General features: G+C 41.5%; 2 protein-coding genes across 4 annotated transcripts; one reads left to right on the top strand and one right to left on the bottom strand.

Moving 5' to 3' along the window:
• The first annotated feature begins 633 nt into the window (after positions 1-633).
• On the top strand, positions 634-13,440 carry LOC115040938 (troponin T, fast skeletal muscle isoforms-like). Of its 3 annotated transcripts, XM_029498094.1 has the most exons (16): positions 634-781; positions 3,463-3,502; positions 3,603-3,616; positions 4,627-4,635; positions 6,166-6,306; positions 8,430-8,447; positions 8,704-8,724; positions 9,502-9,520; positions 9,619-9,664; positions 9,844-9,960; positions 10,061-10,138; positions 11,412-11,525; positions 11,629-11,738; positions 12,279-12,369; positions 12,454-12,494; positions 12,782-13,440. In XM_029498094.1, exons 2-16 carry the CDS (start codon positions 3,483-3,485, stop codon positions 12,816-12,818), a joined length of 876 nt encoding a protein of 291 aa, XP_029353954.1. In that variant the 5' UTR covers positions 634-781; positions 3,463-3,482; the 3' UTR covers positions 12,819-13,440. The 3 variants fall into 3 exon arrangements, with proteins under 3 accessions (XP_029353954.1, XP_029353956.1, XP_029353955.1); XM_029498095.1 differs by lacking the exon at positions 8,704-8,724 and having other exon boundaries at positions 636-781; XM_029498096.1 differs by lacking the exons at positions 8,430-8,447; positions 8,704-8,724 and having other exon boundaries at positions 635-781.
• Positions 13,441-16,096: 2,656 nt separating this feature from the next.
• LOC115040827 (myoblast determination protein 1 homolog) lies at positions 16,097-18,305 on the bottom strand. Its single transcript, XM_029497884.1, has 3 exons — positions 17,551-18,305; positions 17,047-17,110; positions 16,097-16,607 (listed from the first exon to the last, which is right to left on the bottom strand). The coding sequence occupies exons 1-3, from the start codon at positions 18,082-18,084 to the stop codon at positions 16,414-16,416; spliced, it is 792 nt and encodes a 263-aa protein (XP_029353744.1). The 5' UTR covers positions 18,085-18,305; the 3' UTR covers positions 16,097-16,413.
• Between the last annotated feature and the right edge of the window lie 225 nt (positions 18,306-18,530).

The following is an 18,530-nucleotide window of genomic DNA, read 5'->3' on the forward strand; positions in this document are numbered from 1 at the left end:
TGTATTTGCTGATAAAAATAATTTGGTAATGCCACCACATACCACAGTCCCACTGTCTAACAGCACAGTCCTGAGTCTGCTCCCTGCAGCTGTGGATGATGGAGCTGGGTCTACAACATAGTTTATAAACTATGTATAGGTAAGTATACATATGTGTGTGTGTGTGTGTGTGTGTGTGTGTGTGTGTGTGTGTGTGTGTTTCTTCTGACAGCTCATATAATTTGGCTTTTAGCTGAGAGGCTACAAACATGTCAACATTGTCTATTTTTATTTCTTTTTTAAGCATTGTTCAAGTTCTATTGTTATTCCATTATTGTGTGCTTCTGTAGGGTATGCTGACTATCTGAGTGATTGAATGGCTGGTTGATGAAGTGACTGACACACACACACACACACACTTTCCCTCCATTGTCTGGATGCCAAGCTGATGTGTAACCCCCCCGCCCCCCCTCTGTCTTCTATCACTGTAAATTTAGCAACAGAAGCTTCTCAGCTGCTCTTTTCCAAAACCTGAGCCCTGCTCTTCCATCCACAGTATTTCATCAATCTCCTTCTCCAGGGTCATGGCTAACCCCCCTCCCCTCCCTACCCACCCCCCACCTTTTTTTCACACATAAACATATATTCTACACAGACACACACCTCACCCTCATCGCACAGCCAATAAGGGCCTGAAGAGCTCAGGTATCACTATATACAAGGACTTATTCTCTGAGCAGAGGCTGTCGATTCTTACAGAGCTTCATCTTCATCGCCGGAGGAGCTTCTCTTCCCCTCTGAGGTAAGACGGCCACAGACGAACTCCCTCATCAACACCAAACAACACGTTTTTGACTATCTCTCTCCATTTAAGTCAAAACCTGCTAGTTTTAGTTTTAATGTTTTGTGGCATTTGTGTGTAGTCTGAGGAGAGAAAACACAGCTCACCATCTTTCCCTGCCACAATGCAAGCTATAACTTCAGGAAGGGCGTTAGACAAAAGACATAGATATGTTTTCCTGCATGTCAAGCATGTGTAGTTTGTGTTTGAGATGGTTAACACTGACGGACTGGGGAGCTGAAGTCCAGTTTCCTCAGCCCAGCCTAATTAAATCATCCCTCTCTGTCATCATCTCAGATAATTTAATTTAAAACGGCAGGTGGAATGTTATTTTCTTCACCTCTTTAAGAAAGCAGATCGCCCTTTGAAATGATGCCGTAAAACCAGAGCGCTCTTAGGGTAAATTCTTGGAGGTATAAGTAATGAAAAGCTCAATAAGCAAGAAGGGCGACTGCCAAATGTGACTTTATTTGATCCTGAAATATTCAGCTAATGAAAGTTGGAATTTAAAGCTGTAATGTTCAATGAATGTTGGTGTGATTTAGTTAAAATGTTTGGGGGATTTTTTGCTGTTGTGTTTTCTTTTGGGTTTTTTTTTTTGTTTGTTTGCTTTTTTCATTTTGGACAATTATTACCATCCAATTTATTTTAAGATATAATTTTTAGTCAGTTAGCTCTGAAGGTTGGTATTAAATTTAAATTGTGACCAGCAGCATTGCAGAATATGAACATAATTTGGGAGATGCTGGCTTGTGGCTTAAAGAGGCTTATAGATATGATAGTTACAATAGTTACATGGCAGGCCCAAACCAATGTGAACTCTTTGAACACAAAAAGCCTGATACTACACTTTATTCATTTGATATCTGATCTTGCTTCATTGGTGTATCCATGTTATTGTTTCTGGCCATTTGGTTGTAAATGTGACTCCAGCATCCAGTATATGGTTCTGGTTTTTACATGTGCAGATGCTAAGCTTCATCCTTCATAATGTCTGCCATCTCTTATCCCTCTTTAACTCTCTGCAAAGTCTTATCAGTATGTTGAACTTTAAACTGATCCACCCGCCCTTGTAGCCACACGGGGTGAACCTGAAAACCTGGCCAACATTTTAGAGACATGAGATTTTTAGATAGCAAGGAGTCATGAGGTCTGTTTGCAGGCTGCAGTAGATTACCCATCCTTCATTCAGACTGATGTGACTTGTCTATATATTCGTCTGCGATTGGCATTTAAACCTGCTGATTCCGCTGTTGATTGGCCCAGGATGTGACTCTACCCTGTGGTGTCACCTGTTTGATCGGTCTTTGAGTTTCAGCACCGAGTTTTGGTTTCAGAAAGATTCAGAAACACTTCTCAGCATTTAGTGTTCTCATACTTAAGAAATGAAGTGACCAGCCACTAAATATACAGACTGCTGAAGTGTCAGTATGTACAGAGAGGCTGCTGGACACCCAGAGGTGAGGCTGCTGTCGGCTGTAAGTCGATCAAAGAGGGTTAGGGTTAGAGTTGGCTGCTGATTGGCTGTCGGAGGGCAGAGGATCCTCCCGCTGGACCGAGCCGAGGGATTAAAGCAGCTATTTGGACACTGTTCCTCAGCTGATGGGTAGAAATATGATCCAGAACTAATCCTCCAAGTCCTCTGCAGCTGTGCCCACCACTAAGTGTGAAGGAGTCATCCAAAGATACTTTATTTATATATATATATATATATATATATATATCAAATATGATATTTTTGTTCATACAGCCTACAGTGAGCAGAAATCCTCCCACTTTGGCGCCGCTACGGCTGCCCCTATTTTGGACTTAATTGGCAGCGATGTTATGACTCAGGCTGAGCTCCATGGAGCCTGTGGGAAGATTTTAACACTTTGGTGGATCAGAGGGCTATTTCCCATGTGCGGGGCCAGAATTTCGCATTTGAACTGTGAAAGTTGTTAAATCCTGGAAGGAATTTGTAGCTTGAGTTCAAAACTAAGCAGGAGTCAAACAGTGTCTATGTATGCTTGAGGTCCAGCAGCGCAATTACTCTCAGCAGGGTCAGGTTTCAATCAATCTCTACGTGCACTAATTTAAGTTGAATTTGCCCAAATGTTGAAATTATCTGACATTATGTGACATTTGTGTGGTCTTCCCTGACTGACCGTCCGGTTCACAGAGGATTTCTGCTTCGTGTGAGCTCTACCTGCTCCTAGTGTTTTGTTTCGAAGTACAGCTACTGTGGTTTTAAGGCCCGAGTCGCACTATTAGCGTAACATTGAGCATTGTACACCTGAGGCTTTCTGTTGGTGTGTTCTCCTACCATTTTATCTTCATCACAGTGAATTATGGGATTGGTTGTGTATCAACTGGACACACATCTGTTGGATACAGATATGGGTACCTGTGTAAAACGGGTTGTGTTACCTTCAGGCAGAGCCTTGCAACCTGCTTCTTGTTTTTATGCTAAGGTAACTGGGAGCTCTTTTCTGCAGCCTCATATTTGCTTTACAGACATGAGTGTTCATCAATCCACATTTTTTGTTTCATGAAAATGAAATGTAAAACCGGAGCAGGGCCTGTTTGGTATTTCTGTCTCATGTCACTCTGTTGCTATTTCAATCCTGTCGACTCAGTCGGTCCTTTGTCTTTCCCTTCAGGTGTGAAGCCTGCTGTCACCATGTCTGACACTGAGGATGTGTAAGTGAATTACACACCATCACAAACATCTATGGGATGTGTTGTGGATGAGCCAGTAGGAATATATTCATGACTTTTGGATGTCTTGTGTTTCTTTCAGTGAACAGTATGAGGGTAAGCGACAACACGCTGGTAATGTATGCACAACAAACACACAACACAAAGTAATACATGGACGGCTTATGAGAAAATGCGGCTCTGGGCACTGACACGTTAAAACCCCTTTGCCCCTGGACTGACGCTAAGCAGCCAGTTTAAGACTCTGTACAGTGATTTTATGTACTTCTGCAGTAGTTCCGTGTTTCTTTCTCACTTTCTGTCTCTACTGTTTTGCCATTTTGCTTCATTAGTTCTTTTTCACCTTTTTGGATAATTTTATGCCTTTTTTTTTTTTTTTTTTTTGGTCACATGGTGTGTTGTCATCTTTTTGATTCTCTTTGCAGTTATTCTGTATGTGCCTGTTGTCATTTCATACCTCTTTACAGTTATGTTTTCTCTATTTGTCACGCTGTGGTTCTGTTTTTGTTGCTTGTTCGTTTTTAAGCCATTTTTGCTTCTCTGTTGTGATTTTCCAAAGTTCTAGTCTTGTTCTGTGTGACTTATCTAAAGTTTGTTTCTTGATTCTTTTGTATTCCTTTGTTGTCATTTTGTGTCTTTAATTTGTGACCTTATTAATATTAACAAGTCTTGATACAGAGGCTCTGTTGCTGGTGACCCCATGCCATACAACATTTACACATTGACTTTATAAAGCCGTCTTCTAAATTCTACCTTTAATTCTAGCACTCATACAGTAAGAAAGTCTTTGTGACCGCAGCAGACATAAGATGAACTTTGACTTGTTAAAATAAGCTCCCTCCTTCTACATGTTGCCCTTCTGCTCTACAACGGTGATTTCGATAAATGCGCTCAACACGATTTCAAAGCTGATTGTGCTTTTCCTTATTACCTTTTATTCCAACCTCTATTGGTAATATGTCTAAACTGTACTGATAGTATATATTGTTTCAATTTCTTTTACATAGATAGCTTTTCAGCATGAGTATAATTCAATGTAATTAAAGAAATGACACCATGTGATATTTGTTTTTGTTCTCTCACCATGTTATTCTTTCCAACCAAAGACGAGGAAGGTAAAGACAACATTTAAGATCTTCTTCACTTAACTAATTTATCAGCTGCTTGTTGTCACCCTGTATTTGAAGTGTTTGATTCTGACACTAGCTCGTTATACTGGGTAACAGATTAAAAGTTTAGTCTTTGAGGATTTCATCGATGGGATACCATGACATCACTATTACTTTCCGTTACTTGATAAAGGTTTGAAAAGATCAGTCTTGGTTTAGTAGGCAGGCATCATTTTTAATTATTTGCAGTTACATTAGTGACACCATATGAAATGCCTTATGCGCAAGTGGAGAAATGTTCTTATTGGACTTTTTACATTAAATTTCAACTATTGTGCTGAAATAAATGTTTAATTGGGTAACCTGGGGAGTACTGGACATTTATTTTCCATTAAATCCGTACAGTTCCAGTTCTCGGTCAAACACTTCCAAAATAAGGGTGACTTCTTTTAACTGGGTGAATTTTAACTTCACATGGTTAAGAAAAAAATGGCCTGGAGTTTCTCAACTCTATACATTTATTTTCTTGGCATGTGACATGTTTACATGGTCATCTATTAAGGTTGCATCAAAGCAACTGTCATTGACCTCATTCACACAACGGCCATATTTTAAACAGCGGCGGTGGAAACTACTCGGATAAGCCTCATAAAACTTAAGTTACAAAATAAAATTTCAAGTAATATCTTTGAAGATCAAACCGTAAGAAAACCTCAGAGAAATAAAAAAAATAAAAAATTAAGTGAGAAAGAAGTTTGCAAGCTGTCAAAATCTATATTGTATACTACTACAAGTTAGCTTACATCCTAGTTGGTGCCCATTAGCTTTAAGTTTTCATTTTCAAGGTTGTTTTTCTTTGTTACATTAAACTGTAACATTGAGGGGAAACTGAGTTTTCCTTTTGTATCTACAAAAACTATTATCAATTGCTATTACAAGTCTGTAATAACAACTGACTGGACAGTGAGAAGTAAAAAAATGACAAAAGAAAGACTGTATTAATTACAGAAGTTAGTGTCATATAAAAGACCAATTCATCAACACCATCCTAGAATGTCATATGTCCATATATTTAACATTTCCATATATTCCATATTTAACATTATGATTCTAATGGTAATTAATATGTAACATAAAATATGTTCATAGAATTTCAGTGATTACAAATCTGAATTTTAAATAAGATAGATTTAAGAGATTAAAAATATGTTTCATTTGCCATTTAGTTCCTGCACTGTACAATGTGCCTACTGTTCCCACTGAATTACTAAAGTAACCTTCAGGTAGTGGTCCACCTCAGCAGTTAAATATTGCCTCGGTGTGAAAGGTCAACTGACTTTTTCTCATCATCATTTGTTTCTCTCTCTCTGTTCTCAGCAGCACTATCCCTCGCTCAAACATCCATCCTCTCTGTAACTAAAGTAATCTCTCACTTTTGGTTTCTAATGGCTCTATAATGTCTGTGGTCTTCATTAACGGCCTTCTCCGACACCCTTCATCGCCCCCGGCGGTTTGGTGCATGCTGCGTGCCTGTAGCCCAGGAGGAGGTAGTAGAAGTAGAAGTAGCCCCTGAGGCGGAGGCCCAGGTAGAAGCAGAGCCAGAGGTAGAGCCTGAACCAGAACCAGAACCAGAGCCAGAGCCAGAGGAGTTGCAGCAGGTGGTTCATGAGGAGGAAGGTATGTGGCATGGGCAGTTTGTTCACTCTTCTCCTGCAGGACATTCAGCACTCAGCTCCATGAGAGTCAGTTCTGTCAACATCCACGTGCTGCAAAACATATCCTGCTTGGCAAGTCAACATTTGAGTCTTAAAGAACAATTCAGCATGATTTGAGTTTTTGCTCATACATTTTTTCCTGTAAAGCCCATAAGCTTTGTGACCCACAGACTTCATGAAGTTTAACCAAATTTTGTCTTTGTGGATTTTCACACTCTTTATATCCAACACAGTTAGCTGTTTATTTGATGAGACACCTTTGATGTAATTATACAATGCAGCAAAATCTTTTGTCCCCTTGATCTTATTTGAGATGTTTCTTTGGCCTTTTTTTTTGGCCAACCTTGGTTGTTATGGTTACGATACAATACGACCAACCTTTGTCACCATAGTTACAAATAATAACAATCGTGTCTTGGTTAGTTTTTTGAAAAAATGGCTTTGTAAATTAAAATAAGTACCTCGACATTAGATGATCTTCGGTGTCACAATAATAATAATACAATACAAACATGTTTGTAATAAAAATGGATAATGGAAATAATGTAAGCTTTTACATGGGATTCAAACTTGGATTTCTTTGAAGGAAATATTGACCTGAGGCTCAGTTGTCTTGTTGGGTTTGACATCTTTGCAGCTCACTAATCTAGTTCTGCTTTAGCTTCCCTTTAGCCCTTTCCACTGGAGTCACCTTCTCTTCATAACTGCCCAGTATCACAAAAGTTAATCTTCGCAGTAAATAGACAAACTTATGAAGCTTCAGGATGTATCTGCAGCAAAATAGATTATTTGGTGCAGCACAGACCCCGTGTTCATATATCTAATGTAACAGCAGCAGTAGCTTCTTACCTCCTCCAGGTAATGGAGCGGCTTCTTGAACTTTCCTGAGCAAAAACATACAGCACAATACAGTTGTAGTAATCATTAAGTTCACTGCCATATTTTACAGGCACACATATTCAAGTCATCATATTGAAAGGTTGCAGGTGTTGCTGGAAAGACAGTACGGCTTATAAACCTAGGCCACCATAAATATTTTGGGGGGAAGTTGCTGTTAAAAAATAGTGGGAATGTCAATGCTCCATGGCTCCTCTTTTAGGGCCACCTTTGGATTTCTCAAAGTATCCCCTTGAGCCCCTGTTCTTTTAGTTCACTGCAGCAAACATTCGAGCTTTGCTTTGCAAACTGTCCACAGTCATCCCAAGTCGTCACTATTGGTCTCAGCTGACATGCAGTCCCGCCAAAGCATTTCGTCCTGGTTGTTTGGAATAAAAACTGTGCATCTGAATGTCGGAAGGGAGAAAAAGTAGAAAACCAGCAGCTTTACATGAGTTAACTGACCCGTCTCATCCACGGCCTTCAATCCCTGTTTATGTCTCATGTTGCTGTCAATGACCATTACCATGGTTTGCAATTTGCCAAACTCATGTGTCAAACTTAAAGGCCGTAGCAGAAAGGATGACGGGTAATTCAGTCATGTAGAAAGCCATTTCTCCTCGCCTCCCTTCAGTCCATGTTAGCGTCTTTCTCTCTGTGTGTAACTGAAGAGTGAGCCTGGCAAATGCTTTAAAGCATTTACATGAAGGTGTTGAGATTTAATCAATTATCCTCAATTTGAAAACTCCATGGACACTTTTGGTTTGTGCGGGCAGCATCACTGCAGAAGTCCCAGGTTTAAGGTACATTCTAACTGATGTCATCGCTTCAGAGTCTGATGAACAATTTGTTGAAGGTTTTGGGTTGAACTTACTCAACTTTCACGATGGTGAAAAAGCCCCAATTCAATATCAAACAAACTCATCAGCTAAAAATGTCTACAGCACATTTATTTGATTCAGTGAGTCAAAAAATGTGTGTCTGTGAGTCAGACATGGAGGTTTGAAGCAGCCTGTAGATGTGAAGCAGGATGCCTGGCATGGGACTCTTACAGTGGCTGCCACTGCTTCCACCTTAACAAAATGAACACCTCAGTTTTGTAAATGTGCTTTGTAAGCTCTGCACCATTAAGAGGACAAGAACGGGCAAGCCAATCCGATCACTAATGTTTTCTGTTCTGCTCTTGCTTTGGACGCTTGCTGCATGCAGAGGCCTATGAAGAGGAAGGTATGTGGATTTGGATTCTTCTCTGTTGTTCTGATTCCTGATTGTTTGGCTGTTGGTTAAGGGTGTCTCAATAATACAAGCAATTGTTTGTTTCAATGGTCCGCCCCAAAGAGAGAAGCAGAATATACATGATAGCTTTACTTGGAGTTGTCATGGAGGAATACAATGGAGGATTCAGAAAATGCTAAGTCATGGATTACAGGCCCCTCAGCTCATTTCTGCTTCTTCTCTTTTTTGCATGAATGTGTCCTGCCAGGGGAGGAGGGAGATCAAGATGGTAGTTTGTATTTCCTGCTGAGTCGGCATTTCTTTGCCTGCGTTTTCTTCCCTGTCTGCTGTCTGTTTTTTTTTTTTTTTTGTTTTGTTTTGTTTTGTTTTTTAGTGCAAGGGTCTCATCAAGATAAAAAAAAAAAAAAAAGCTAATCACAAATGTCCCAATCTAAGTTGTGTTTTTATCACAAAACCAATTAACCACAAGTCAGATTCTTATTGTGAAAGTGTGAGATGACAAATGTTCAGAAAAATAAAACTAAAATTAGCTTACGTGATATATGACAATGGTACTGATCCTAATTAGCACTTTCTCTGATTACATTGGTTTGATTTATACATTCACACACTAATGTACAACAAATTAACATATGTAGGATAACACTTTATTTACAGTGGCCTCATGCCCGTGTATCAACCTTTACTTCAAGAAAAATGCACATTAATAAGGAAAGTTATTGATACTCTTAGTTCTTTTCCCTGCAGGAGTTGATTTTCAACCATGATGACTGTGCATTTAGTAGACTTGAAAGAGGGGCTAACACACAGCAGTTAAGCCACTGGTTATGTAAACTATTGCTAAGATTTAGACTCACACTCATGTTACAATGACCTATAAATGGTGTGAAACCACTCACAACCCTCAGATGTAACTCAGCTTGTCCACAGGGATTTCCCTTCATTAACTGGCAGTTCTTTACACGTCCTCCTCTCCATGTCTAATCATCTGACTTTTTGATATCTCTATTCTCTCCCTGTTGCTGATCTGATGCTGGCAAACCAGAGGAGAAGCCAAAGTTCAAGTGAGTATATCGTCAACAATATGTGGCTGAAATGTTGTGTCGCTCGTCGGTTCATCATGTCATGTCTCAATCGTGCCTCGTATCGTGTCTCTATACAGACCCTCTGCTCCGAAGATCCCTGATGGCGAGAAAGTGGACTTTGATGTAAGTTGACATGTCTTTGTTCACAAGGAACGTTAACTCGATAGTTTCCTCCAAACCGGCTGCCCACACTGCACGAAATGTTATGAGACTGTCACAGAATAACTGTGTGCGGAAAGCTGCACCTTCAACACCTTTACTGCTCAGTGCATAAAAGCCAGCCATCTCACATCTTCTTACAGGACATCCAGAAGAAGCGCCAGAACAAAGATCTGATTGAGCTGCAGTCGCTGATCGATGCTCACTTCGAGTGCAGGAAGAAAGAGGAGGAGGAACTCATCGCTCTCAAAGAACGAATTGTGAGATTTAATCCAGATAGAATGACTTCGACACAGCATCAGCTTCATATCTGTTTATGGGAGAAAGCATTGCATCATGTCCTCTGACTTGTGTTTTCAGGAGAAGCGCCGAGCTGAGAGAGCAGAGCAGCAGAGGATTCGCGCTGAGAAAGATAAAGAGCGACAGGCCAGACGGGAGGTAAACTGTCAATATGAATATTTATTATTTATAGAACATGTCCCAATGTCCCATTCCACTATCTCAATATGCAGCTGCTAAAATGTTTATATGATACATTTATATTAACTCTGCAATGTACTGAAATTCAGCCTGGACATAAACACAACTGTGACAGTGTGCATTTACATTCACATAATACTCATCTCTATACCTTTATCCAAGGCAACTTGCAATGAGGGACATTAGTCAAACTTTATTGCACTAGAGTTCGTGGTCTGGCTGGTTTATGTATTAAGTTCTAAATCTGTCCAGTGGAGGAGATCCTTAAATGACCATTTCAGAAAGTCCAAGAAAAGTGCAAGTTTTTAATGAGATGAGGTTCTCTTGAAAAGATGAGTTCTAGAGAGCCTCTTGAAGACAGAAGGATATCCACGCTCTGATAGACAGGAGCTGGTTCTATCACCAGGGAACCACAGACCAGAACTATCTGGACTGAGATAAGCTTGTTTACAGGGATGATGATGCCAGACGACGGCAGCACCTAGAAGGAGAATACTCAGTCATGCAGCAGAAGTCTTTTTGAAGGAGCATTGGACACTTGAACTTAACAGAGGAGACCATGGGTGGTTAGCACAGGTGGATAGGTAGCAGAATGGCGTACGCTTTTTGGCTGACCCAGTGCGCTGGACTAATCTATATGGGTTTCCACTGAGCACTAAGGAAAGTCTGTCAACACAAAGCAGCAGTGGACCAGGAGCTGGGTGGAGGACTGAGTGAAGTGCGCCCACTCTGCAAAACGAAGAGCAAGAGACTCCACAGACACCACACAAGTGTCACATCCAGTGAGCTCCCAGTAGAGTTTACATTACAGCAGACAAAAACTTCTAAAGAGAGCAATTACAAACACTCATTCATTCATTCATTCCTCTTCTACCACTTATCCTTTTCCGGGTAGCGGGGAGTGCTGGAGCCAATCCCAGCTCACACTGGGCGAGGGTTAGGGTTACACCCTGGACAGGTCACCAGTCCATCGCAGGGCCAACACACAGAGACAGACAGAGACCAACAACCACTCACACTCACACTCAGACCTACAGACAGTTTAGAGTCACCAGTTAACCCAAACATGATGTCTTTGGACGGTGGGAGGAAACCGGAGTACCTGAAAGAAACCCACACAGGCACAGGAAGAACATGCACACTTGTTGGGCAACAGTGCTAACCACTAGTGCTGCCAATCTCAAACATAGCAATGATTTATTCTTGTCTAATATTTAAATTTGATTCACAGGCTGAGCGGCAGAGAAAAGAGGAAGCCGAAGCTCAGAGGAAGGCTGATGATGAGGCCAAGAAAAAGATAGCACTGACCAACAAGGGATCAGGCTTCAGCAGCCATTTGCAGAGGGTGGGTCTGATTTCTTTCCTTACATTCTTTGTTGTTGTTTTTTTGTGTGAATTACATGAACATCATAAAAAGCACAATGAAGACATAGTTTTAACTTTTGTAGATTGACCAGAGGAGAGGAAAGAAGCAGACTGAGAGAGAAAAGAAGAAGAAGATCCTGGCAGAGAGGCTCAAACCCCTGAATGTCGACGGCTTCAGTGAGGACAAACTGAGGTAAGAAAAAAAAAAACAAAAAACAAGAGAAGCTGATAGAAAAAACAGATTTCACCCGTTGATTTGTGCGTTGCTGTTGTGAAGGCTCCAGTTTTTAATAGTTCTTACACAGTTGCCGTGCCCTCTAATCCATCCCTTACATTTGGGTATTTGCCTCTAAACAGGACTGTCATTTAAAAAATTAACATCAGGTTGCATTGAAGCAGAATTGAAACTAAAAACTGAGGCTACGAATTTGTTAGGAAAACATTTACTGTGCAGATAAATCAAGTTAGAAGGAGGATCATTGTCACAGGACTACAGCACATTCTTACTTCTCTTACCAAACAGTGGCGTCACCCCTGATGGTCTTTAGATAGAATGAGGGTTTAAGGCTCCTCAGCAATAGCATCATTTTACAGCGTCTATGTCCACTTTCATACCAAGTCGATGGTTACACTGCAGAGAGCGTTTATTATTATTTGAATGTAGAACAATCAAGAGTTTTTATACATGAGTGGTGCCAATTGTCCCAGTACGTTTGTGGTTTGTGTTTGTCAGGGAAAAGGCAAAGGAGCTGTGGGAGTGGCTGCACAGCCTGGAAGAAATTAAATATGACCACAATGAGAAGCTGAAGAGACAGAGATATGAGGTCAGTCACAAAGATGTTTGATCATCCTAAATATGTGCAGGTGAGATACCTGCCAGCTTCAGTCACAGACTGTTTTTCTTTCAGGTCATCTCCCTCAGAAACCGCATCGATGAGCTGCAGAAACAGTAAGTGCCCATTACAGAGCATCAGCAGCAGCATTTTCACCCATCAGAAGGCTGCTGTATAAACACCTAATTCATGACGATATTAAGCATCTGAAACAGATTATACCTTGTTGGAACATAGATCAGTATGACCAAACACTGAAATGTGTTGCAGCTCTGGCAGCTTTTCTTAACTACGAGCAACCCTCTAGTATTTAGCCACTTGATGTGTTGACATTGCGGTGTGTTAGGATATTTGAGGGTAACCCTGCAGATCTGACGCTGTTTTTGCGCTCTGCACTTTGCAGTAGCAAGAAAGGAGCCGCCTCACGCCGCAGGAAGTAAGCGGGACCTGGTGGCCTGTCAGGCCGGACAGGAGGCGGGTTTCCCTGGTTTACAGCAACAGCTCGCAACCCGGTGACATGCGCAGCTCCGGGTCAACGACAACTGGACGTCTTACCGCCTTGTGTCTGCTTGAGTGAATTGGTTTTATGAGAATGGATTAATTTGGCACCAATAAACAGGTTTTAAAAATTCTGCTGAAGTGTTTGTGTAAAAAACTAAAATCAAAATTTACAGGAGTTCTGACAATATAATGCCAGAAATATTCAGCCCTCAGCCTTCTTATCTGATTGGTCAGCTTCCAGGGAATAAACCAAAGGTTCATCCAGTGAGCATAAACATTTAGACAGAAACACTTTTCAATCATTATTTTTTATTTATTAAAATCTAAAGGGAGAAAAATCCTGACCATCCCAACATTTATTGAACTCACGCACATCAATCGCATATAGTAATAATTTGTTTCTGAAACATGTTTTCACTTACTCCAGTAAATTTATCAAAGATTGATTATTCTTTTGAATTGATTATAACTGGAGGAAAATTAGTTGAATAAAAAAAGAAAATCATGACTATCGAGTGAGGTGAATCCCACGTGTGAATCTTTGCCAAAAAAAAAAAAAAAGTCAAGTCCACTTCTTTTTTACTTAATTTAACTGATTATTAAAAGTGACCCTCAGAAATCTAAAGTTATTACTGTGCCATAGTGTGTTGTATATTCAGGTTTACACCAAAATGTATTGAATTAATTCATTTTATTTATTGAACTCTTGACATTATAAAACCGTAATAAAAATCTTACTTTCTGCTGCAGCCCAGACTTTTAAATTACTATAATCAATATTGTTGTGTTGAAAAATACATGAAATTACTGGATATGGTGGGGTCTTTGCAGTGCGGAATATAGTCCCTCTGTGGTTTCTTTCAACTCTGTTTTGGTCTCAGTGATCAACAGTTACTTGGCTTTCAGTTTAAGAACTCTGATTAACATTCACTACATGGCAAACAGAAAGCTGGTGAGTGTGATGGAGCCTGCAGGAGCCTGTAGCAGCTGCAGCGTCGCAGGTATTTCCGTCTGGCCTTATAGTGACTTACAAACCGTGGTCATGGTCATGCAGACTGATGTTTTTGTTCCCACCTGTTTGCTGGTCGCATATTTTAGATTGGATTTGCTTTTATTTATCCCACCAGCGCCAGTACACACATACACACACCCAACCGGTCGAGGCAGATGCCCCCCCTCGCTGAGCCTGGTTCTGCTGGGAGCAGAGCTGGTTGTAAAGTCGAACAGCAGAGAGGAGGAAGGACTTACGGTACATGTTCACGCCTGTCACTGATGGAGCTTTCCAATGATCTTACAGCCTCGTGCAGAGGGTGGCTGATGACGTCATCCTCCTGTCCGCCACCAGTTTGTTGTGTCTCTTCCCTACTGCTGTTCCAGCAGTCAATGCCATGGAAGATGGCTGACGTGACCACCGAGTCTTAAAGAGTCCTCAGGAAGACTTCAGTCTCCGCAGCAGGTGGAGTCTGCTTTGGTCCCTCTTACGTATTGCCTGCGTGTTGACAGTCCAGTCCGGGTTCTTGCTCAGGTGAGCACCCAGGTACCTGTGAGAGCCTACTTCTGTATCTCATACATAACAGAGCGGCCTCACGTTGCTCGCTGTTATCTGAGTTGAGAATCAAAGAAATGGAGAAATACAGGAGCTCAGTAAAATGGCGTCCACTCATCTTCTCCACTGACAAAAAACAAAGGCGCCGCCCAGGTTTGGTCATTGAAGGAGCATTACAACCAGCTCCGGTCCTGGAGAGCTGCTGTCCTGCATGTTTTACATGTTTCCTGCTCCAACAACATGATTCAAATGAGTGACTCCTGATCAGACTTCAGCAGAGCTCGATGACGAGCTGATCATTTGAATCAGGTGTGCTGGAGCAGGAAACATCAGTGGCCCTCCAGGACTGGAGCTGGAGGCCTCTGTTTTACACACTTCAACTGAAAAAAAAAAAAAAAACAGAACAAAACTATTTACCGGTTTCTTTATCGGGACCGTTCAAAAAGAAAATGTAACATGACAACTAAATGGTTTGAAATTTGCAACAAAATTTAGCGAAGGCAATTATGTTCAAACCCAGTGTGCTTACAAGACGACAATAAACTAACAAAAAGGGAGATGTCAATAATGAGAAATGAATACCTCACATAGAGACATCGAGGTGAGTGTAAGTCTTTGGCTGGAAAACTGTCCGTCCTGGTTCCCCAGAGGATGGGAGGTGAGGAAAGCTGAATTAGATGCATGTGGAAGATGAGTGCTGAAGATGATGGAAGAGGACAAGGAGATGGAAACCAGAAGGTGTTGGGATGAAGGAGACCCGAGCAGCTCGGTCCAGTCTGTAGATCAGGCTCAACAACACCAACCGTTTGGACGGATCGGCAGCTCCTTCTGAAGAAGCTTTGCTACTTTTCTACTTCTACAAAGTTCACAGTTCAAAGCTTGTCTCCACGCTGGGTTCTCCCTCTGAGTGGAAAAAGAAGCCGTCATGTGCGCTCTCACATCGCTTCCTCAGTTTCGCCACGAGGCGGCGCCAAAGGACCGGCAACTTCTGCTAGAGAAATACATGTCTGATGGCTGTTTCCATTACACAGCAGCTGTTCAGACTACCTGGCTACGCCTGCCTGAGATAATGTTGCTATATGTCAGCCCTGCAACAGACTGCCATTAGCTGGGAGTGACTCCCCAGCAAACTGGCGGAAAAGTGGTTGAAAATGAATGAAAGACAATCGGCTACAAAAAGAGCAATCCCAAAATATTTTTTACTTTCAGGCCTCACAGAATATGTTCTTAAGCTTTTGAAGGCACCACAAAAAGCCCTGAGAGATCCTGATGCAGATCCTGATGCAGCTGCCGGGAGGTAACATGGAGGTAAGGTAAAGTTACCGCTGCTTTGTAAATGCTGGATGACTAAATGAGCAAGTGAAAGAGTTGAAGTTCATGATGTCAATGTTGTGCCTACAGTTTTCCCCCAAGTGTCCAAAACATCTTCATAGGGACAGAAAGAAAAGAGCATCCCATCTCTTATATCAATCTAAGATACCTGTGCATTAGAGGCTGAACGTCACAGAAACGTTAAACAAAGGCGAGGGTATCAGCATATAAATATTTCTTTATTAAAATGTCATTCATAAATTATATATACAAACATATAACACAACAATCCCAAAAGCCCTTGTGGCTCTGTGTGCGATTTTATATGCTGTGAAAAAGCAAATTTTATCTACAGCTGTACAAAATGGTCCTTGATGTCTTCTCTTGAAATCCGGAAAAATCCTCTTCTAGTTCTGTACACGTGTGACATTAATCTGACACAACAGAGGCCTGTAGGTTGTCCACGAGGCTGACGCTGGACTTGCACATCGAGGGGAAAGTTCGTACTCGAACAGATAATGTCACCAATTCAGAGAGCTGCTGTGAAAATGCGTACACTCTGACTAGAGAGTGAGCATTTGAATGTTTCTTTTTGCGGCCTGCTGAATGTTTCTCCTTAAGAATGGAGGGGATCAGTTTGTCTCTCTGTGATGCTTTAGTCTTCAGCTCCATCCGGCTCAGAGCGGCTCGTATAAACTGTTGGGTTCTCCTGAGGGGCTGGAGGCAGCAGGACTGTGATGAGGTGATCCAGGGCCCCGGGCGACCGCGCTGTCTCCGCCGGGGGCCACGGCCATGTCTGTGCTAATCCGCTGTACGATGCTGGACAGACAGTCCAGACTGGAAATGAGGGACCGTTTGGGGCTGCTGGAATCTGTCAGAAAAGAAACAGAAAAAAAAAATAGTTTTTAGAGAAATATGTCACAACCCATTCATCACTGATGTTATTCCCACATAAATGCTGGTTTATAGCATACACAAAATGCCACTTTCAAAAATGGTGTATGTGCATACTAAAAAGGTTTACGCATGATGAACCTACATAATATAACATATTGAGACTATACCATTCTGGGAAAGTGGCCACTGTATATGATAGCAGCATATGCTGGGTTGGCTATATATATCATAGAACATGTGTCTATATCATTTAGATACATATATAAACATACATATTTATCTGGGCAAGACAAAAATGTCTACATATAAAATTGTTAATTATAGGATTAATGTGTATGTATGTTTTTAACATATGTGGTTTTTTGTGTGTCATTTGGTCACATACATAAAGAAAAGTTTATCATGGCACTGACCGTCTGTCATCTTGCCACAATCACTATGTTCACTTCTGTTTGAACACGGCGAGATGAAATCTATCTGGAAACGCAGATCAAAAAATCAGTCAAGATTAGTGATCCATAATCAGAAATAATGAACAGAAACAGACTTTAATATTCTTTAATTAAGAGTAAATAATTGCCCTTATTTTAACATCTTAGTCGGTAAAAAGATCAACCCTGCTTTGAGCTCTTATGAGCAAAACTGAACACAATCTGATATAAAAGCTGAGCGGAGTTTTGAGACTAAAAAGAGCAGAAAAATTAAGTGCAAAAAAACGCTGCAATTATAAATTGTACATTTATAAATACCTCCTTCATGTTTGGAAATTAGAACACTTATTTCCAAACTGTATTAAATACACAGAAACTCTATAAGTGTTGTTTTCAGATTCACCGAAGTCAGAAATAAACACTGTGAACAAAAACTTTACATTTCATGAGACAGCAAACGAAGTCATCAGCTGTTGTTGGACTCACCGTGCCATCAGAGCAGCTGGAGCGGGGGCTGGAGGTGTCTGAGTCTGCACTGTACTGTTCCACTGGCGTGTAGAAGACGTCATCCCGGCCGGCCCTCAGCAGCGCCTGCAGGGACTCGATGTAGCTGATTGCATTCCGCAGGATCTCCACTTTGGGAAGCCGCTGGTTCGGATTGGAGGCCGTGCAGCGTTTCAAGGTCTCAAAGGCGTCATTGACCTTACTGAGCCTACGTCGTTCCCTCATCGTTGCTGCTTTTCTCCGGTCGGCATGTGTGGTCTTCCTTTTGCAGGCCTTGCAGGCCCACAGGAGACAATGGCCTGTTTGGTGGAGGCCCCCGGGGGCCCTCACATGCTCATCCTTTGGCACGTTTTGGTGTTGATGGAAGTGAAGGTGCTCTTCCATCTTCATAAGGCCACTGTGCAACAGCCGAGCATCCAGGTCATCAAAAAAGTTCATGTCACTGCTGCTGAAGCAGGGGTCATCATAGAGGTCATTGGCTGAGGAGAGAGGGAAGGGGAGGTCGGACAGATCCATCGCACTCTGCTGAGTGAGACAAGAGGGCAGGTTTCTCCTAAAATCCCTCTGATGACTGAAGGCAGGACAAGGAAATCTCCCAAAAATGTCTTAAACTGAGGAGAGAATAAAATTATCGAAAGAGAAGGTTGAAGGAATGAAGCAGTCTCTAAACTCTCCTGTTAAGTCAGCTGACCTGATTTAAATCACCTAGAAACAGACTACAAAGAAATGACTGTGTTTTAAAGGGCCAGTCTGTGTAACTTTAGCTCCCTGGGCTTTGGTTTGTCTTTATAAAGGAGTCAATGAGAAGGTGGAGCTGTAGTGGAAGTGACCAATGAGCTGAGAGGTGTGGTGTGTGTGTGTGTGTGTGTGTGTGTGTGAGTGTGTGTGTGTGTGTGTGGGAGGGTGATGGGATCACTGAGGTGAAACTAAACAACAAAAAAGGAAGCAATAAAATTGCCATC

Source organism: Echeneis naucrates, chromosome 3, assembly GCF_900963305.1.
Source record: "Echeneis naucrates chromosome 3, fEcheNa1.1, whole genome shotgun sequence".
Classification (NCBI taxonomy): domain Eukaryota; kingdom Metazoa; phylum Chordata; class Actinopteri; order Carangiformes; family Echeneidae; genus Echeneis; species Echeneis naucrates.